General features: G+C 38.0%; 1 protein-coding gene across 13 annotated transcripts in view; it reads left to right on the forward strand.

Annotated features, from left to right (window-relative positions):
* The window catches only part of pde4d (phosphodiesterase 4D), an 830,388-nt gene that overhangs the window by 774,093 nt on the left and 33,285 nt on the right, over positions 1-23,010 (forward strand). The window contains exon 1 of one of the 13 annotated variants that reach the window (XM_062974249.1): positions 2,633-11,475. The exons of the other annotated variants lie outside the window; for them this stretch is intronic. Within the exon in view, the coding sequence (XP_062830319.1) occupies positions 11,410-11,475 (66 nt within the window). The 5' untranslated portion in view covers positions 2,633-11,409. Of the gene's footprint in view, positions 1-2,632; positions 11,476-23,010 lie in introns of those variants that run through there. 13 annotated transcript variants of the gene reach the window in all.

Below are 23,010 nucleotides of genomic sequence, written 5' to 3' on the forward strand. Positions count from 1 at the left end.
CCTGGAGCATATTTATTTATTTTTGTTTACTTAAGTTGATTTATATCACACATTTCAAAGAGACCAGAGTAACTAATAACAGAGGGACTAAGACATTGGAGACACTGAATCAGTCAATGCTTTCTTTCACATCCTTTGCAGTAGGTGAGAGAAGTTTGTGAAGAGATAGCATATTTTTCTGTTAACAACATACTATTTTAAGATTATGTAGTTACGGTGTCAGACCCTGTGTGGTGTAGTAGTTAAGAGTGTTGCACTAGGACACTAGGAGACCGGGGTTCAAATCCCAGTTTGGTCATAGAAACCCATTGGGTGACCTTGAACAAGTTAAATTCTCCTGCCTAAAACTATGAAAGAGAAAACCATGATAGGTTCACCTTAGGGCAACTATATATCAGACTGGCTCCTAGGCACAGAACAACAATGTCTGAATTTCTTGTTTCTTTTTAGTGACTTTGGGCAATTTGCTTACATATCTGGTTTCACTAATGAAACGTATGTACAACAGAAGCTTTCAATATCATAGGCATATGCTAAGTGCACACAAAGGCAGTTTCACACATTTCAGAAGTATGATCCAGGATTTGCCACAGAGTATCCTTTCAATATGTTGTTGCAGCCAGTCCCAGCTCAACGCATATGTTTTGCACTTATATACTTTCCCCATTTTAGATTTTCTGGAAAACACTTAAAATATGGATGCAAAATCTCAAACAGTGATGGCTGAATTTAATTACTGGGAAAAGTAAAAAGAAAATTCCTAACTAAAATGTCTGAGAAATAGCCTCATTTGCTCATAGTAAGAACTTGTTTGATTCTCTGCTTTCTTGTCCACAAAAAAGCATAGTTCTTGTACCGTTTTAATGTTTTACTGAGAACTATTTCATCAACCTATTGAACTTAATTCAGATGTTATATATTTATAAGATATGTGTATGGTCCTACAAATTTGGATGTTGGTTCTTTTTCAAATGCATACTACTTTGGAAACTAAAAAGCATGTTGTTGTTAATTGCCATCAAAGTAAGGGAGACCTATTAATGAGAGACTTGCAAGTTATCCTGCTTAGGTCTTGCAAATTCAGGGCTATGGGATCTTTGATTGAGTCTATCCAACTGTAATATGTTGATTTTTTTTCATGTGTCTTCTATTTTAATTAACTAAAATGTACTTTAATTATTAGTAGTTAATTTCCATGAAAAAATTATTTTGCAAAAGTACATTTTCATTACACTTTTCCTGTAGAGGGGTTTTTTTTATCTACAGAACCTTTTGTAAAGATGTCTTGAATTTTGCATGTGTTCAGTAGTTGAGGGACAACTAGTAGTAGATAGTAGGGAATGAATGCTTTTTATCCTTTTGCTCATCCTTTTGCTGTAGAATTAGGATCATACAGCCAAGGTTTCCCTTATGAGTTGTACAGTGTCTGAGTTGCCATAGCCACTCTGAAGGTCAGCGAGAATGATGAGATCTCTTACATCAGCACTGAAAATGTGCACTGCAGGCGTACAATAATTGATTCTATTTTATCCATAAAATGGGAATAGGAATAGCTTAATTTCTTTACTTCTGATTACATGCAATGTGTCAGTAACTTGATGCAATGCAATCATATGTTAGAAATAGTTAGGATTTACTCATTAAGAGTAAGCCCATATTCAACAACTTGTTCCTATATATGGCTTTTATGTATTGGAATACCCTTGATGGATGATCTTGGGCCCACTGCACCAGTTTTTGGATGCCAGTCCTGCAGAAATCTGATTTATAGATTTAGCATTTTTCAAAATCTACATAGAAAAAATTGAAATCTTCTTACATACTTCCCTTCCTTATTGGGAAGTCAGTGTTATAAAGTCTCTGCATAGTAACTTTACCGGAGGTGTGTGTATGTGTGCCTTCAAGTTGCTTCTCCTGCTGTTCAAAATAAAAGTAAGCATTGTCTGTCCATAAGAGAGAATGTCATTCAGAGCTCAGTTCATTGAATATGTGCATATGTGGGTATGTATGTGCATAAATCATGTGCCTAAATCAAATATATTCAAAAATAACATGAATGCCTTTGATTTGTAAAACACAGCCACACACAAAAAATAGAGTTTGCTTTTGCGTAGCAAGCTAGCATTATGTTGACAAGAAATACTGCCCTCCTAAGAACCTTATCTTCTGAACATACGTATAATTTAATCAGATACACATAATTGAGTAGCATTTTGTTGGTAAGGATTTCGCAGCTGGCTCTTAGAGCTACTTCTGCCTCAGCAACACCAACAAAAGTAGCTTGTAGAAGACAGAAGTAAGCTGTGTATTGATCATATAGGATAATTCTGATTCACTTCCAGTTTTCCAAACCACTTTTAAATATCTCAAAATAAAAAATGTACATAAGTTGTACAACTGTGTCTTTTCCTTCTGCATAGTGTTAGAATAATAACATACTTGAGGAAGACACATCAAGGTTTTAACAGACTGCATATGTGAAACTAAGAGTTTAGAGCAGTGGTTCTCAACCTGTGGGTCCCCAGGCGTTTTGGCTCACAACTCCCAGAAATCCCAGCCAGTTTGCCAGCTGTTAGGCTTTCTGGGAGTTGAAGGCCAAAACATCTGGGGATCCACGGGTTGAGAACCACTGGTTTATAGGATCTCAGGAGATGCTCTGTTTTCTTTTGTTTTAAGAATGATTATGTGTATATGCTCCTTCAAGACAATTGTTGACTTACATAGTAAGAAACTAAAGCACCCATATGTGTGCATATACCATCTTTTCTTCCTTACCATACTACCACATATATTTTATAAATATAGTTAAGTCTGTAGAATCATATTGTAATCTACATGTCCTTCTGAGAAGAGTAAAATCAGTAGCAAAATGTCCCTTGAAACACTCTCCTAGCTTTTTCAGTTTTCAGAATTGCTGCTGTACTATGCTTAATATAGTTAAATAACTAAACTTTAAAAGTTTTTAAAAATCCTTTTGATGATGAAAAAGACAAGTGAGCAGTATCTCTAGTTTGTTTGGATAAATAACAGAGGCCTAAAAATTGAGAAAAACCTTTTAGTGGTTTTATAGGAATTTGATTTTCTAAATCCAGAAATGACTTCATATTTGCCCCATCACATACATTTTTTTTCACAACTTGGTTTGACGTTTCTGTGTTGTAAGTTGTGAGTGAATAAAATTAGTACTGAAATTAGTCATGACATTTGTGAAAGAGCTGTATGTGTGATGACACATTTATTGCATGTTTTGAATTCAGCACCCCAAATACATTAAAAACAGCTACAATATTGAAACAATGAAAAATAGTATCTTGCATGTAAGTATTTTTGCAGGCATTTTTCCAGATATGGATTCTCATGAAGCATGCAAGTAGGAGAACATACTTTGGCTTTATCCAGACTTAACTGTCTTAAGATCAACATCTATTTACTAAGACAGAAGTCCACAGCCTTCTCAAACCACTGTGTGGCTATTAGCTTATGGCTGTAGAGTTGCAACCATAGTACGTACACACCACTAAGTCCAAATAGCAAATCTAGGCATGTTATAGTATAGAGAGCTTAAATACCCTAAAGGCCTAGGTCTTGTCTGGTCTTGGAAGTTAAGCAGGGTCAGCCCTGGTTAGTATTTGGATGAGAGACTTCCAAGAAAGACTACTCACCATAGGCTGTATTTTAGAGGAAGAAATCAATAAAACCCCTCTGAGTATTCCTTGCTAGAAAAAAACACTATGAAATTCATAGGATTACAATAAGTTGACAATAGACCTGAAAAGACACACATCCTGTATTACAGGGAGAGATGGGGTGAAATTTGGGGACCTAGGCACTAAGTGGTATACTGGCATAAGGACATCATTAATAAGAGAAAATAAAAGGGAATCCCACTTCTCTGCTTTTTGCTGTTATTTTTAATTACGACAAACTCAAGCAAGACTTTACACTCCTAATCATGGTAGTAATACTGAGGTAAAAGAAGGTAAAAGATCAGGCACAAAAGATCCAAAACCAGGAAAGGAAGGGATACAGGGGCATAAAATATGTTCTCTCTGCACATAGGTGCACGCACACGGTGAGTAGTGTGCTCTGGCTGCATTGCAAACTTACAACGTGAGTTTTATGGGGAGTGGCTAAATCTCCTTTATGGAGGGATTTCAGGTCAGATCAGAAGGGATCAAGAGCTCCCTCCTTATACACATACGCACATGCACACACCCTGTCTGAAAGTCTAAGATTGCCTCATTCTTACATCACACTCATAATGCAATTTGGGAATGCTAGACAGAAAATGCAAATATAAATGCGAAATAAAACATAACCACCAGTTTCTGCTGGCCACGCAATGTTTATAGCACTTAGTCAAATGATCTATTTGAATATTTCCAAAAACTTGTAAGCCACTCTGAGTCCCCCTCAGGGTGAGATTGAATAGGACAGAAATAAAGTAAATAAATAAAAAAAATCTGGGGAGAGTTGTGTTAGGGGAAAAGCGCCGGACCCGGGGAAGTCCTTCTTCCTTTAATTGTAAGATTTCTTTATGGTATAGTTCTAGAAATAGAGGTGGTAGAGGATCTCTTCCATTTCTAAGAGGCAACTGTACAGATTGCCACTTCTCTTTATGATAATTTCTAGGCCGTTGCCACCAAACACAGCTAAGAATTCCTTGTGGTAGAGACTAACAATTTTAATGGCCCTGGTTCCTGAGCCAAGTCACTTCACATTGGTTTTCAGTAGCTGCCCTGCAGAAGTTGTTTGAAGCAATACATTTATGTCAGTTGTAACTACTGCTATGCACAGTTCAGCACTGTGATGCATTGTTGCTCATCATTGCAGACTAACACTGAAATTTCCGTATAAAAAGTAAAAATAAGGCTGTCACATCCCATTTAAAAGGATTTATGCATCAACCAATGTGTTGCATTTTCCCTGTTGACTATAACAACAACAGCCAACTCCAAAGCCGCTGGATGGTTTGTTGACTATTTCGAGACCAGCAAGCTGATAATAGGTTCCGTAATATCTGCAGCCTATTATCTTGTGTAACATCTAGTAACTAACCTTGTGTTTCTGAAAGTACCCAATAATTTAAATCCAAACTGTATCCAAGAGATATGGAAGCATCTCTATTGAAGAAGGTCCTTTTGTAGGTTTTTTTTTTTTTTTTGCACTCTACAGCACTCTTTTTTTTCTTTGCGTAGCTGAAAGTTTTTGTGGCAATGTCAGGTTTGGGGAAATTGTGAAGGGGTGGGATTGTAGAAACAAATATTTGATATTAAGTTGCAGTGTTATGTCTACAATAAACGGGGTGTTGAAAGCTCAAGCTGGACAAGAATGGAAATCCAGTCAATTCTGTTGTAGCTTTGTGTGCTGGACTGTGTCTATTTCAACTGCTCTCCCTCCCTCTCTCTGTCATGTAAGAATTCTTTTATGTCATTTCAGTTTCTGCTACTAACATTTCCTGTTGAGAAAGTAATTCCCAGGAACACATCTAGTTTGTTAAGGTGTACCTGTATGTCCTTTGAATATTGTCACCATATTAGATTCAAATGCAAGTTAAGAATATTTGGAGCATGAGCAAAAAGCAGGGATTGGATTCAAACCAGGATGTGATGAAATAGCTATTTTAATTTTCCTTGATTTGAGGTCCTTTATAGTTTAGAAAGGAGCCCCCGGTGGCACAGTGTGTCAAACCGCTGAGCTGCTGAACTTGCTGACCAAAAGGTCAGCAGTTCAAATCTGGGGAGCGTTGTGAGCTCCCACTGTCAGCCCCAGCTTCTGCCAACCTAGCAGTTCAAAAACATACAAATGTGAGTAGATCAATAGGTACCGCTCTGGTGAGAAGGTAACGGCTCTCCATGCAGTCATGCTGGCCACATGACCTTGGAGGTGTCTATGGACAACGCCGGCTCTTCAGCTTAGAAATGGAGATGAGCATCAACCCCCAGGGTCAGACACAATTAGATTTAATGTCAGGGGAAAACCTTTACCTTTACTTATAGTTCAGAAAGACTTATTTTTCTGCCTTAGTATTTGGAGGTGTTTTTGTCCCCTTTTCCTGAAATACAGCATGAATTTCGACAGAGGAACTAACATGATTTCAGTGCAATTTTTGCTAGAGTCCATATGAGACACTTACTCAGAGAAACTGATTCATTGACCAGTACCTGCCCTCTCCCTTTGGTATCTTAAAATATATGTAGCAAGAATAGGCTGTCTTTCTGCAGCGGCACAGATGTTTAAGTGTGACAATTATTTTGGAAGGGTGTTTAGTTAAGCATCTGTCTCTAACTTTGTAGTGAAAGGTAATTGTTTCTCAATGAGATTGGTCATCTAGCCTGTATCAGTTTCAGCTCTTTTCTGCAGAACCTGACTCATTCACTTGAGTCACTGAAAAATTTAATTGACTTGAATTGCTCAGGTTGGTCTGGAGTAAGCTGTACCTTTTGTGTGCCACCCTTTTGTGGTGCTCTATCAGATAAGCGAGCCGCGTTTTGTGAATGTAGAGGAAATGCAACGGAAATAACATTAGCGTAGGATGGGTCCTTAGGACCACATGACAACAATCCTGAATGCATGCTGTCCTTTGGGCTAGAAATTATTCATAGCTTGCAGGAAAGGGTTGAGCAAAGAAGTGTAGTTAAATATTTCTTCATGTGTGCCCAAAAGATTGTATTTAACATATTAATTAAGTAATACTTTTATCCACCTACGCACCACCTTCCTTTTGTGCCGCTGGCATGAGATACAAGGATCTTGAGTCTTTGTTCTGCAACGGAGAAGGAGTGCCTCATGTTTGAACCGTACTTGCTCTAGGTAGTGCGGGAGCACACAAGGCTTCCACTTGAGTAACCATGGAGATAAGCGTGGGTGGGATGGGTACGCATCATTCTCCCCTCTAGAACGGACTTGCAGATTCAAGGATAGGGTGCAAAAAGCAACTTGCTACAGAAATTTTCTATTGTTTTCCTGCACAAAAACCTTACTTGCTTGCACACAGCTTCTGCAGTAGCAAAAGTGCGGAGACGGGAGCACTTCACACTTTATTGAGAAAAAGCTTGTGAACAAGGAGTCTGGCAAACAAAGGCAGAACTGTCATTTCTGCGAAAGCGTTGCCAAGGAAGTGGAATAGACTCCGTCAGAGAGTTGATGCAGGAAGAGGAAATTTGATGGTGTTGATTCACATTGGAAAAGTTCTCCATAGATCTGAGCTAAGCTCCCTGACTGGGCAACTGTTGTTCAGTACCTCTGTGTTTAGGTAATTTGTCGGAAACTGCTCTTGACAAGAGTCTCACATCCATACATTTGTCGAATTTTAATCTTTTCCCTCTATTTTCCTCTATGGTCTTATGAACTGATAATTTGGTTTTTCCTTTTAATATCTGAAATACAGGAAAAATAAAGAATATGCTTTGATATATCTGAGCTAAGCCAGCACTCATAACTGTTGGCAAGAGACTCTCTAAGTAAATGGAAAACTCTACCTTTCTGGAAGACAAACCATTATGCAGCTTTCACTTATGAGAATATTGTTGTAAGTAAAATCACAAAATAGGGTGACAATGTTGCATGTATCTATGAATGTGTCACATACTTGCTAAGTGACTCTGAAAATCTTAAAATCCCCAAATATTTGCAGGTAGACTTCAATATGCTCTGTGATTTTATTCATGTAGCAAGTTGTGATCATTCATTTCCTGAACTAAAATCTTAATGCATGGAAATCTTAATGCATGTGAGTGCCTGAAAACAATACTGCTTCCTCAACCCCAGTCTTAGACCCCATCTACCCTGCCATATAGTGCAGTTTGAAACTGCATTATATGGTCGATGTAGACTCACGTTTAACTGCTGGCTGACAGGTCAGTGGTTCGGGTCTGGGGAGAGCCGTTGGGCCCCCCTTTCGTCAGCACCAGCTCCCCATGTGGGGAAATGAGAGAAGCTTCCTACAAGGATGGTAAAACATCAAAATCTGGGTGTTCTCTGGGCAACGTCCTTGCAGACGGCCAATTCTCTCACACCAGAAGTGACTTGCAATTTCTCAAGCTGCTCCTGACACAAAAAAAGCTGCATTATATGGCAGTATAGATGGGTAATGTGTGATACTTCCAGATGTACATCGGAGATGGAAATTTTCTTGCTGGGAACATGAGTACATTTTTCTCTTGCACCATCTCTAAGAAATGAGATTGTTGCCACCTAATTCTTAGACTAGAGATTGAACAAAGAGAAGAATGCAACACCATAGCTGTAGTCAGCTATGACGATGGTACTTCCTGGCACTCTCTGAATGTGTTGAGCATACAACCCCTGTAATCTCTTGGCCATATTTGTTAGAGAGTGTTATCATAGAGAAAGATGGATTAATTCAGCACCTCTCCATTGTGCCAGCCAGCATAGTATTGGTTTGAGTATTGGACTATGACTCAGGAAACCAGGGTTGAATTTCCTACTCAGCCCTGGAAACCTTGGGTTAATCACACTCTCGCAGCCACAGAAAACCCTGTGTTCGCTTTATGGTTGCCATAAAGTCAAAATGACTTGAAAGCACACAACAACAACTAAACCTCTTTCTTGAGAGAAAGGATAGAGCTGCACTTGCAAAGAAACAGGATCAACTAATTCAGTGGTTCTCAACCTGGGGTCCCCAGATGAGTAGGGTGAGTCTTGAGTAATGAGAGCCCCAAAGCTTCAAAGGTTGGTACTAGATCCTTAGTCACTGATGAAGATGACAGTGCCTCGACATGTACATTAAAGTCGCCCAGAACAATAAGTCTGGGGAACTTCAGGACCCAGTCCGCCACAAGATCTAATAAATTAAGCAGACTCTTTCCCAGAGACCCAGGTGTGCGGTCACCATTTCTGACCCAGATTCATGTGGTGTTAGTGCAGATGTTAGAATGCATCTAGGTTGTACACGCAAGGATAAATTATGACTCAGCTTTACCTCCTGGCTTCATCCTTCCTAGGAAATAATAGTGCAGATCATTGTTTAAGGTCCATTTTACTTTTTGCTAGTTCTAGCAAGGCTGAATCCTAAAAGCATGGCTACTTACAGTTTTCATTTAATCATACAGTCATAGAGTTGGAAGAACCTCACAAGGTCTATCCAATCAAACCCTATTCTGCCATGCAGAAATAGACTAACAAGTTGCCCACAACTGATAGCCATCCAGTCTCTTAAAAAACTCCAGAGGAAGAGAGACTATCAAATTCCCAGGCATCATATTCCACTGCTGAACAACTCATAGTGTTAAGAAGCTTTTCCTAATATTTATGTGGTATCTCTTTTACTGTACATGCAGTCCTCAAGTTATGAGGTTTGTTATTAAGTTAATTTTGTTTGTAAGTTGGAACTGGTACATTTTTAAGCCATAGATGGATAGCATAGGGAATGGTAACACCATTGTGGTGTTTGTTTTGTTGTCTGCACCCTTGTTCAGAAGATTTCACCTCACTTTCTGTCCCTGTGATAATTGGATTTTGAAAAATTTGCCTTGCTGTGGAAACAAGGCTTAGTATTAAAGCTTCGGTAGAGATACCTTTTCCCCACGATAACTCTTCCAGGAGTGAATTTCCCTTCCGAAGGGTGGATTTCTCTGACTTCCTGTTGTCTCACCCCCCTGTTTTTAACTATGAGTCATTTGTAAATTGGATGTTTGTAACTCAGGGACTGCCTGTACTTTGAATCCATTCCACACCTATTGTTTTATGAGCCACTAACATTTTAGTTTAAACATTTCTGCAGGTTAATATATCATTGTTGTTAAGTACCTATAAAGAAGCATGTATAGTCATAGGAACACGGAACATGTTCATTGGAACAGAAGTAAGGAAGTATTGGACCCTCAAATGTTTTGGTCTGAAATTCCTAACAGTCCTATTTAGCATGACCAACAATGAGGGATTTGGGAAGTACTAGTAAAAAAATTTTGGCAGGCCAAAGACATTCCTGTTTCATAACATTTGAAGCATTTGCCACTGGTGTACACTGGGACCTCTAACTTAGTTCTTCTTTAAGCTACATTGTGTAATAAATTTAAAAAACACTTTTGGGGGGGATACGGGTTTTGTTTCTACTTGAGTGTCTCTATTCATTCTTTTTATCAGGGTGCTGACAGATGTGTAGATGTCTGCTGTTTCTGTGGTTGCTTCATAATTGGAAACATTGGCTCCATCCTGATGGATGTCAGCATGGTCAGTGATGTAATAGCCTCTGTTTCTGCTAAAATTCTTCATGGCTGGAGCTGTCTGGAAAATGGAAAGGCCATTATTTGTGTTATCTCTAAATTTATAGTGAGCTAAGCCTGGTCTCTTCTAAGCAAGTGAGGTCATTTGGCAAGGTGACTGGACTAAGTGGATGTTGTCTTAGTTGAATTGGCAATGTTGGCGGCCAGGAACTCTTTGAGACTTGTCATGTCTTCCTTCTGGATTATGTCTCCCTTGTCCCTGAGGGCAGCCTCCCATCAAGTGCTCAGCAGAAGCAAAACAGACTCTGCTGCTGCCACAGGAAAAGCAATATATTTCCTAAAGTTAAGAAGCAAAAGTCACTTGCTGTTGTGAGACTTCAAGGAGGTTCTTCTTGCTGCTGTCACCAACTTGATGTTCCACAGCTGATTTAGAGGAGCTGAGATAGCATCAGATTGTGTTAAACTTGAAGAAGTCCCATTTGTTTTGCTACTTACAGCAGTCCCCTTCCAGGATTTTATATTTACCAGCTTGCTTGCACTGAAATGGAGCCCCCCATGCACACACATACACATCAGTCATAATAAAATGTACCCGGGGAAACCAGGTCTGCTCTGTGGTTTGTATGCTGCTTACCCTTTCTTGAAATTGCCATTCTATGCAGAGTTGTAGCGAGCATGCTCAAATTCCTCAGCATCTCTGTCCTCTGCTGAATGCTGATCACCTCAGTGGCTGCCACGGGCTCTCATTACTGGCGAATAGCATGCTGTGCTGATGCAGGCACCATAATAGGAAGCACCTAAGCCTGTCATAAACAAACAGGTCTGAGGAAAAAAAGTGCAGGTCTGACGTATGGCGTGTCCATAGCAACAAGGAGAGATGAGGTTGCCATTTTGGAGAATATGCAGGCTAGTATACCTCTCTACAAGGAGCCAGAAAGTACCTGACAGGGATTCAAACGCGGCTTCTATCTGTACACTAGAGATTTCATTAGAGAATCTTGTCTGTAGAAGAATGCTTGCAAAAAACCAGTATTTTTAATATAAACTTTTAGGGCATTTTAACTGGTTTATTTGAAACAATTTTCCCCTTATAAGTGCACCTCAAAGTTTTGTTGGAGAATGATAGTGCACTTACTTCTAAAAAATGCTTGTCTGACTTTTAAGAGTCCGTTTCTTTGGATGCTTAGTCATTAAAACGGAGAGGATACAAATCTTGAGTAAGATGACTGTGAGTTCCTTGCATTATGAAGTATGGCCAAAGTTTTTTGCACCTGAATTTTGGATCCAGGTAAGGCTGAATGCAATATTTGATAACAAGCCAGTTATTTCTCATTTGTTCTTGTAATTTAAATTAGCAAATAAATACATGTTTATAGCTTAGAAAGGAAGTAGATATACAGCAGTTAAATTTGAAATGTCTGGTTATTAGAAGTTATTTGAAAGATGCTGTTGCAGTGTTAAAATGATGCTGTCTGATGCATGTACTGGGAATTTCTGGGTCTGGCCAGAACAAATCCTCATTTTTTCCAATATCCCACCCTCCCCAGCTGAAATCACTGCATTGAAAAGTGTCTTGGCTACTGAGAATTATGAGCGCGTGGGGAACTGTCCCCAGGATGGAGTAATATTAGGAAAGGTAGCTTAAAAAGAACAATGTAATATTTTCCCCTTCTTTACGTACTTTCCCGTCTACACAGCTGGAGCTCTTTACAGATCTTACAGAGAAATCTGTTATAGGAACAGTTGTGTGGTTATAAAACTGAGACTATATGGTAGTTACAAGTCGCAACAGTAGAGGAAAACTATAGTACGTACACACACCCATTTATATGAGATTTTTTTATAACTGGGTTAGATTAAGTCTGAATTTATGCAGGTTTTTGATCCCTCCCCCAATGGTTGGAGAACTGATTGTTGCAGTATGACTTGAATAAAGTGTCCCTGTTCGTGCATGCTTGCATACATCCACAAGCGAGAGGAAACCTTCTCATTAAATTTTGAAATTTTGAATTATTCAATAGACTTGGAAGGCTACTTTGTATATAAATATGTGAATGAGAGTACCCTACTCCTGTGGCAGATTGAGCTAGTCTTGTGGAAGTTGCATCTTTCCCTTCTGCAAGACTATGTTATTTGCAGTAGCCTCTGGAGATGGGGGCCTTTTTTCAATTGAAAGGTTAGGATTTGGGATTTTTTCTGTTTGAAGCTCAGTTAGAAATTAACTGGCAGGCAGAAAAGCTGGATAGTGGAATGCTTGCTATTCTTTTTCTCCCTTTTAGTAGTTCTCTTGGAGGATTTATAGAGGATATTGGTGCTGGGATTTTTTTTTGCTGCTCTTCAGTTTCTGTACTACAAAGATGCATTCTCAACAAACAGCATGGAGGTGATGGAGAGTAGACGCCCGCTGAACAAATCCACAATTGCTTTTGTGGGTGTGTCTTGCCTTGTTGGATATTTAATGGAGTTAGCTCTATTCTTCTTAGCTTCATTGTTAGTAGACTGTTTGCAAAGGGCACCAAATAGCTGTAAGATTTGTGTTAGCTTCCTAACATACAATTAGTGGCATGGTCCCTTATACATTGTGGAATTACGACATGTCTTTTTCAGTATTTTGTAGGTGCAACCAAAAGGATGATGGTTTTCTCTGACAAACCCCCCTCCCCAATATTTAAGTGGAATCAACCAAGAAGGGCTGAAATTTTATTGTAAAAGTGGAATAGCCTGCAGTTAAAAATGGCAGCAAGGTACATAAGAATAGGAAACAATGTTACCAAGATTGGACCTCTTGTCCTATATTGTTGTTCAGGCTCGACAAGTAATTATACAGAAAATTAGGAGGAAATTGGAACTACGAGCATAGGAAACTATGGAAAAGAGTTGAATGGGCCTTTCCGGGCAATTACTAAAATTTTTAAATCACTTCCACTAGACTAATAGTATGATTTTAATGCAATGGAAGGAGGATGGACACAATGGCCATCTACGGAGGCAAACATCTATGGAAATAGTTGTCAGCAAGTTTGAGTGCTAGTGACTTTTCCACAACAGAACTACTGAACTGGTTGAATGTTGTCTTTCTATATTAACACTGAGATACCCCTAATCCTTCATTCATTTTTGAAAGATTTGAAGAAATTCTATCTTGCACAGAATGTAGGGGTTTTTTTCCTACCTGCATTTTATGGCCCATACAAAAGGGTTACTCAAAAAAGAGTTTCATTTGTAGTGTCGTCCCTTCAAACTTGACATAGCACAGAACTCCAGTGCCACGTTCAACTTTTTTTGCCACTGTATCAGTAATCCAAGAAGGAGAACCTCTGGATAAATGAATGCTGACCTGCTGTATAAATTGATATAGGAAAATATTAATAAAAATTCCCTGCTCATTTCTGTGGTTAAATTTCAGTTTTCGTTTGAAAAGGTATTTCCACTGTTAATAATTCTTAGAGTTTTACCAAAAATGTTTTAAAAAATCTGTGAGAAGTTTGTCTTAGGGTTACGATAATCCAGAAATGACTTGAAGGGATACAACAGCTACTTTCAAAGCTTGAGACTTTTTATTTATAAGATTTTTTTCTGTTGCAACAAATCCAATTTAAAGTCTCTACAGATCAATATCACTGCTCCTATTTTTTATCCTTATTATGTGTAAAACATCTATCCTTGGTGTCACTATCCATGGAATTGTCCAGTATGAATTTGTAGCTTGATGCAACCTAAAGAAATGTGCTCTAGATATGGAGTTTACTGCTGTTAATAGTGTTTGTTCAATCCTGTGTTTTTACCTTGAACAATTAGAAATACTAATGAAGGAAACTGAAGCAGAATATTATTTTTCATGTATTTGTTTGTTTGTTTTCCCCTCTGACTCATTTTAATATGACACATTGTTTGGATTCAATTATGACTTGGTTCTTGCCAACGACGACCCTATTCTTAGTCATTAAAATGAGTTTGCTTTGAATGTTTGTCAGCTCTCTTTACGTCTTTAACATGTTGGAGTAGCTGTAATCCACGTAAGTTTATGCCAAATAAAAGGAATTAGCCTTTCAGATGCTACGAACCTTTTTGTTTTCCTTGCAACAGACTAATACTGCTATGTTCCATGGAACTGACAAGCTATGGTGATTTGGCACATTTGATTTCCCTTCACCCAAATATCTCAGAAGATATTGGCTACCGAAGAAGGAAGCTTTGCCTTTCTATATAAATATACTGAATGCAACAGATATGTCTGGTCCTGAAAAATAAGTAGGAACAGCCCTAGTTAGTTCTTGGATGGGAGACTGATAACTTCTATCCAATGCTGTAGCCTACATTTCAGAGGATGAAACTGGCAAAAACACAATTGAGTATTCCTTGCCTAAGAAAACCATATGAAATTTATGGAGTTGCTGTAAGTCAAAAGGTGACATAAAAGCACATATACATATTATATATTAAGAGAAGATGGAAGAAACAAGAGGTTATATCAAGTGATGTTGTACACCATGGCATTAGGGCACGTCTCCAGCAACTTTTTATTTTTTTCGATTGGTAGTTTCACAACTGAGTAAAGGTTGCATAAAGATAAGGACAACTAAACTGTGATTGTTAATTTTTAAGAGAAATCAATTGTTGGAGAAGACTTTTTGGTGGGTTTTTCTTTATAAATCCTTCATTTCAATTTGGAAAATATATTCACCATTGTATGCCACACCTTTATCCATTTCCTGTGGAGAGTCAGTGTAGATTTAAAAGGCAAGCAAAATTTGTTTCTTCCTGATTTATTTTATTCTTATTATTGAAAGTGTTGGGTTGTGGCTATATACATTTCTGGATTTTACACTTTTGTCTTCCATTTTCTAACTAGGAAATACTGAAGATTTTGCAAGCTGCCTCCTTTCACATCAGGTTGCAGTCCTATGCTCACTTAAATTAAGAGTTAAGATGTACTTCTGATTAAATATACTGGAAGATTGCTGTTTCCTCAGTTTAAAACAATAGATGAATGTTCTTGTAACTGTCTTTCCATCATCCTAAATATTGTCATTCTCTCTCTTTCTCTCTATCCTTTGATATCTGAATATGATTTGTTTTTAAATAGCAATGATTTAGCAAAATGGAACAAACATCCTGTTAATTGGCAGAGAGTGCCTCCTCCTAAAGCTGCTAGTATGAGCAGTTCTCGTATCTTTTTGCTGAAGTTAAACAAGAATGGATTGAGCACATTTAGGACTTAGCTTTTGTGACATATACAGACTAATTGATATACAGTGAAGCTTTTTGTGAGATGCACAAAGCATTATCCTTATTTTGAAGATATATGTGTACATGTACATTACGTACAGAAGGGACAGAAGTTTGTGGAGTTTAGAGGGAGACAAACAGGAGCATTTAAAGACCCGGAATGCTAAAGATTTACTGGAATTGTGACATATCTGTGCAAATGTGTAGTAGATAAGCATTATTATGACTGCTGATCACATAATCATTCAACCTTGCTATGCTAATTTCCATATCTGTGGTGGAAGTGGGATCTGTAATCCCCATTGAAACAGAGTGATTAGAATCAATTTTCATCCACTGATTTTAGACTGGAGTATTTGAATGTAATATATGAGTTTGTACTGAAGAATGAAGACTTTGAGGTCAGTGGGAGAACATCCTGGGAGGCTCTAGTATTATTGCAGAATTCTAGATTTGTGTCTCTCCATTCATTTGCAAAACCTACTATATTCTTTCCCACCCACTCAAGCACACATGAGAAGGGCACTGATAGCAGGCAGCAGCATGTATCACGATGAAGAACTGTAAATGAGCCCTTATTGACTCCAAAGATAAAGTTACTTGAATGGATCTAGGAACTTTTCATTAGAAACAGCATGTTAACCTGCATATATCTTTTTTGTGGTAGACTACAGTATTGCTAGTGAGTACCTTTTAAAATTAGGGGATGAGTTATAAGACTCTGTAAATGAAATACCCTGTTTCCCCGAAAATAAGACAGTGTCTTATATAAATTTTTGCTCCCAAAGATGCATTGGGTCTTATTTTCAGGGGATGACTTATTTTTCCATGAAGAAGAATTCACATTTATTGTTGAACAAAAAATGAACATTTATTATATACTGTACAGTAGTTGTCATCACAAACCAGCATAACTAGACAAACTGTGAATCCTATCAAGACTTTCTTGTTACTTCCATTATTTCCATGTACAACAATCTATGGGTACAGACTTTGCTAGGTCTTACTTTCAGCGAAGGCCTTATATTTAGCAATTTAGCAAAACCTCTACTAGGTCTTATTTTCAGGGGATGTCTTATTTTCGGGAAAACAAGGTATTATTGTTCAGGATGGGCTGTAAATCTCATATGCAGTATAACTGATACCTATATAAGACAATAGAATATTGGCACTGATCATATTTCCCTTCTGCCATCTTATTATTGGTGCAGTCTTACCCATTATGATGCACTCCAGAAGTGTATCACAGCTTCTGTTAATCCCAGCCAACACAATCATATCAGGGCTAGCTGGGCACAATCTGGTTGTGCCAGATTGGGCAAAGCTGCAGCAAACTTACATTTGCCAACTCATTTTCAGGTGTTGGTAGAAGGTGTCACCTGCCAGCATTGTCCTTTTCTGTGTGTAGGACAAAGAGGTCAGTTGTGATGAGGAGGTATAAGTGCACACAAATTCCACACCGAAACACATCAGTGTTCCGAACTGAGTGTAAGAACATTTACAGTCTCCCAGGACACTCCGTTGCTGACCTGAAAGCCACCACATCTCAGCAAGAACAAAGTTGAAAGAAAGATTCTAGTATGACATTGCTGAAATAGAATTCATCAGCAGATTTGTTAACATTCACTGAGATATATTCAACAAGAATAACAGATTTTTCTCCATCATCATCTGCAGATATGAAGCTATTACTGCAAAACTAGAAAGATGGTTTGTTCATAGGTTAACTGCAACCTCTTAAGGCCATTTTTTCTGTATGCAGTTGAGATTTGTATAGAAATGTCACTGTGGTTTTTGGTCCTCTTGTATTTTCTGTCTGCATAACTTCCTTCTCTCCATTTACCCATTGGCCCTCTCTTTCTGTATAGTATACAGATGTGGACCACAACTTCTACAATCCCCAGCTAACTTGGCCAGTGACATTGCAGATAGGAGATGCGTATAGGTGTCCAAAAATAACATTCCTATGCTCTTGGAGTAGTCAGACTTTGACTAAAGTAAATCTTTTACTTTTATGGTACAGCTGTTGATCTACAACAGGGGTCCCCAAACTAAGGCCCGGGGGCCGGATGCGGCCCTCCAAGGTCATTTACCTGGCCCCCGCCCTCATTTAGAATATATTTTATATAAGTTAATATTGTGCTATGCTAATAATATAATATATTTTATGTACATACAGTTGCTCTGAGTCCCCTTCGGGGTGAGAAGGGCAGAATATAAACGTAGTAAATAAATGTAGTAAATGAATAAATAAATCATTTTAGACTTAGGCTTGCCCGAAGTCTGAAATGACTTGAAGACACACAACAACAACAACAACAACAACAACAACAACAATCCTGATTAACTTGACTATCTCATTGGCCAGAAGCAGGCCCACACTTCCTATTGAAATCCTGATAGCTTTATGTTGGTTAAAATTGTTTTCATTTTTAAATATTGTATTGTTCTTTCATTGTTGTTGTTATTTTGCACAACAAATAAGACATGTGCAGTGTGCATAGGGATTTGTTCGTATTTCTTTTTCAAATGATAATTCGGCCCCTCAACAATCTGAAGGATTGTAGACCGGCCCCCTGCTTAAAAAGTTTGAGGACCCCTGATCTACAACTTCCAAAACCTTTTCCAGTGGTCATTGTGGGTAGGACTGCTGAAAGTCCAAATATCTGGAGGTCCAGTGGGGACTCTCCATTCTCCTTTAAAAGGCTCTTATGAACTGAGAACTACCAGTAGTGTTATAACTCTAATTAACATAGTAAAAATGTATAACCATTTCACCTGCTGTTATTCAGCATTCCAGACTTTCCATTATGTCTCCTCACTAGTTTTCCATTCCTCCCTCCCAACTCCATCACCAAATGAATATTTCATCAGCTGGTATTCTGTGACCACAGGTTGTTTGGGGAACAGTCTCACCCACTTTTTTCCTTTTAAAAAGAAACATAGCAAACCTCACAATTCCCTCAAAATGATTCCTTTTTCCATGTTCTCAATGATGCTGTTCTGGCTCTATAAACAGGACTATTCACTACCTGAACATCATAAACAGAAGGAATGACAAAAGTGTTTCATTTTTATGTAGTGCTTTTGAACACTCAGAGCTTTTTTGCATGCATTATCTTTGAAGTCTGGGTTAGACTCAGTATTACTAAAGTTGGGATGAATCATGTTCTTCTGTGCATTTCTTTTATCTCTTAGATGCTATTAATTTAGCATATTAATTTAGCATCTAGTATTGTGTAAACCAGTGATCCTCAGCCTGGAGTCTCCAGATGTTTTTTTGCCTTCAGCTCTCAGAAATCCCAACAGCTGGTAAACTGGCTGGGATTTCTGGAAGTTGTAGGCCAAAAACATCTGGGGACCCCAGGTTGGGAACCACTGGTATAAATATAAATTATTTTTGACTGTGTTTAAAATAAATTCTTATAGTAGCAGTGTACATATCTCATTAACTGTTAGCAAGAGAGGCCCAGGGCAGAATATTTAGTTTATTTATTTGATGAATTTATATCCTACCTTTCTCTGAGCATAGATCCAATAGTGTACCCAGTAGTTCTGTCCAATGTGAGAATACATTTGCAATCAAAGAGACAAAGGAGTGAAATTTATTATAGCATCACTAGTTTTGTAGCATTAAACATGGCCATTTGGTGTGAAGGGGATAAAAAGGTATTCGTCCAAAATCTATTTATGATTTTAAAAACTTTTTTTTTGCTTTGGAAGCTTTTGTAACAATGCTATACACACTTATCTACAAGTAAGCTCTGTTGAATGATATAGGATTTACTTCTAAGTAGACATCTATATAGTTGTACTTCCAGAATATTTATGTCATTGAAGAAATTGTAGCTTTTTGTTTCCTATTTATGTAAAGGTTAAAATATTTGACTCGCTTTTTGTATTAAATATGTTACATAACAGACCAGATTCTAATTCAAGACCAAAGCAATATTGCAAAATATTTTAATACTGGGCAAATATTTTGCACAAATGAAATTTAAAATCGCATTAAGTATATATTCTATATACAAAATAGAATAAGTATTTCGAGTATGCCAGCACTGAATTTGTTCTTGCGCAGGAATAGTATGTAATACCATCCAGTTACCCTTTGCAGGAAGGGGTATGATAGTCATGCTTTAATAGCAACTGAAGCTTGAATCAACAAGTCTATGTGAACCAGCTTGCAATGTGCCTTTGAAATCCTGATATCTACTCAGGGTGATTTATAGGCTTTTGCTCTGGCATGTGCATGCTGGGGCCCTACTGAGTTTGTTTGTTTTTGTGTTAGCTCCGTTACCTAGCACTCTATACAGCGGTGGCTAAAAAAAAAGTGACACAAAAAGAATTTAGCAGGAATACTTTCTCAAATTGGAGGGGCAAGTTAGGAGGAGGAGGAGAGCGCAATACTGCAGCTTCATTGCTCGCTGTTATAAATCCTACATATTTTTTTCTTTTTCTGAGATTTAAGTACATTTAAATTTGTTGTTTCATTTATGGCAATTCATACTTTGTTTCCTCTTATCAGGAGTGACTTGAAAAACTGCAAGTCGCTTCTCGTGTGAGAGAATTGCCCGTCTGCAAGGATGTTGTCCAGGGGTCGCCTGGATGTTTGATGTTTTACTGTCTTGTGGGAGGCTTCTCTCATGTCCCCACATGGGGAGCTGGAGCTGACCGAGGGGAGCTCACCCCGCTCTCTCCAGATTTGAACCACCAACCTATCAGTCAGCAATCCTGCCAGTGCAAGGGCTTAACCTATTACACCACTGGGCAATACTAATACAATCAGACCTCTCCATCGATGGAACAGATCCCATGATTTTTTATTTTTTTAAAAAGCTAGTTTAAAAAGCAAGCCTAGATTTTGCCATTTATATCAATAACATAATTTTACTATGTCATTGTATATAATGAGATTTGAGGTTTTGGTATCCATGGAAGGTCCTGGAAACAAAGGTTTGCCGTAGAAGTTATGTTAGCCTTTAAGAGTATTGTTGATCTCATGCATGATGTTGAAACTTCATGGAAGCATAACAGGTCTGGATTTCATTGGTATATGGATGTGAAACTCCTTAAAAATCCCATGTATTAAGAGCTCCATGGTGGAAGAAACTAGTTACTTTTGGTTCTGCACTATGTGAAGTAAGTGTCAAAGTATTTTGTTTGATAGAGCAGGGCTCGTATTTCGTCTTTAAGTACAGTTTTTAAAATTCCCACCTGATCATTGTAGTGATAGCTAGCTACCAAAAAGGCTACATTTGGTTCTTTTTAAAAAACACTGTTTCCCTGGTGATTAGGAGGTATACAGTATTCTGATACTGCAACATTAATCACAGATCTTCCATCACTCATTTATCACACATCGTTTGTAACCAGCAGAGTAATAATAGTACACAGTACTTGAAAAATATGCATTTATTTTGCCAAAATATTTACATTATGAAAATGTAAATATTTTTGGAAAATTCACTCTCCTTTTAGCGGATCTCTAATTTGCTGAAACGAAGAATTGTACTATCCCAAACAAAAAAGTTGAAAAGCACTATTCCATTTCTCCATCTTTTAGGTAAGATCCTGAGGCCAGTGGTTTCAAAAACAAAGCAAGAAAGCTAGTTGTTTTTGCTGAGCCTTAGTAACACTAAGAAAAGTGTCCAACTGTTCCCAAGTCATGAAAATGAATGACATTTCTACAAAAGTATTGTCCATAGTGTCACGAGGCCTCTGCTGGAAGAAAAAGCAACATCAAATAGCTCCATTTCATGTCTGTCTCCATTTCAAGTTTGGAGTTTATTGGAAAGAAAAAGGAGAAGTGTTGGCAAGACATGGACATTCATTGGTGGCATCAAGTTCAGAACCTAAGTTACATGCACATGGGAACATGTCGTATGAATGTTTAAAAAAAGCAACCCACACAATTTTGTATTTAAATTACTTTTCTTCTTGTAGCTGTTACTATTTATACTGCTGGAACTGACACTGAGGATGCTTCCTTGAGTTTGCAATAGCCTTCTTAAAAGAAGAGTCTTTTTCAATGTGAAACATGGGCTATGTTTTTCTATGCTGCTGAGATCATGAAATATTCATATGTGTTTGCTAATTAATGTTGTCAGTGATTGAATCCAACAAGGTCATCACTTAAGACCAGCACAGAGTAGTTGATTGAGTGGTGAACTGCTACTCAAGATCAGGTTTTGAATCTCTGCTTGGCTGTGGAAGTGCACTAAGTGACTTTGGGCAAGTCACACTGTCAGCTTCAGAGGAAGGCAAGGGCAAACCTATGAATAAATCCTTCTAAGAAAACTCTGTGATACATTCATAAATTATAGGTGAAGCAGCTTATTGTCTCCATATTGAAGTTTTAATACAACTAACAAAGTAGATATGTTCCTGTTCTTTAGTTGTTTTACAAAAACTTTGAATATGGAGAAAGAAATGCAAATGTTAATATGTTGTGTTCACTAAATAAAATAGAGGTGTATCCTAAATTATGTTGATTTTATAATGTTGTTTTTTTTGTTTCTATTAAGGAGAAATCATAGTTCCTATCTTTCTGCCTCCAAATTATGATTTTGGATCATAATTCAAGCAAAAATGAACCATGACTACCCACTAAAATTGTCTAGATTTCCCTGTTTTTTAATATTGGCTGCACTCAGTTTTTGGTATCTCTGTGCAGCCATTATTGTAGACTAGGCTTGGGCCCAGATCAATTTGACCGAAAGTGATTTGTAATTTTCAGTGGTCCATTTCATGTAATTCCCTGAAAACAGAACGGGGAGAAGGAAATCAAAAAGCTGGGCAAAACGGATCAAGAGAGCTGGTTTTATCGGCTACAGGAGTGGATGGAGTTAAGTCTGCATTATACCTGAGGCAGGGTCTTCCGTAAGGCTCCTGGAGAAGATCCTGCAGCATTTTTTCTCCCTTTCCTAGGCTCCTCCTCCAGTGAGGGCCCTGCTGGGAATTCACTATCCCAGAAACACTTGCATGGGGCGGGCATTGAAAAGTCCCTGAGTTCCTCTCAGAGCATGATGGGAGTTGAAGTTTTTCTCTCTCTCTGTTTCTCAGCCAATAAAAGACCTGGTTATGTCCATGCTCTGATTGGCTGAGAATGGACAAAACCGGCAACTACAATTCCCAGAACCCTCTCTTGCAGTTTATCTTATTTTTTAAAATGTTATGGTAAAAGATCAGTAAATTGGTGAATTGTTCTGAAACTAGGCAGACCTGCAGTTGTAAATGGGGTCTAAAACTGAGGTAGGTTTCATGCAGATAAGCCTTAAAACGATTGAGGATTGAGCCTTTAAAGTTTCCCATTGTAGCCAATGGGCCGAATCTTTGCTGAATGAAGCAGCAACACTCCACCCTATTCAAGTAACTTTCCGATAAATAGATTGAGGGATTAGCCAAAAATGGACCCCGAAATAGCATGCCTTTTGGCTGAATTGCAGAAGCCTTCTGTGGACCGGGTAGCTAAACAGCAGCAGTAATTTTGCCAGTGCTCCCATAATGAAAAAGGAGTTTCTCATTTCTTAAACCTTTTGTATGTATATTTTTGTTTACAGGAGTGGCTTTTACAGTGTTGTTTAAGGATTTC

This window comes from Anolis carolinensis, chromosome 2 (genome assembly GCF_035594765.1).
Source record: "Anolis carolinensis isolate JA03-04 chromosome 2, rAnoCar3.1.pri, whole genome shotgun sequence".
NCBI classification, from domain to species: Eukaryota; Metazoa; Chordata; class Lepidosauria; order Squamata; family Dactyloidae; genus Anolis; species Anolis carolinensis.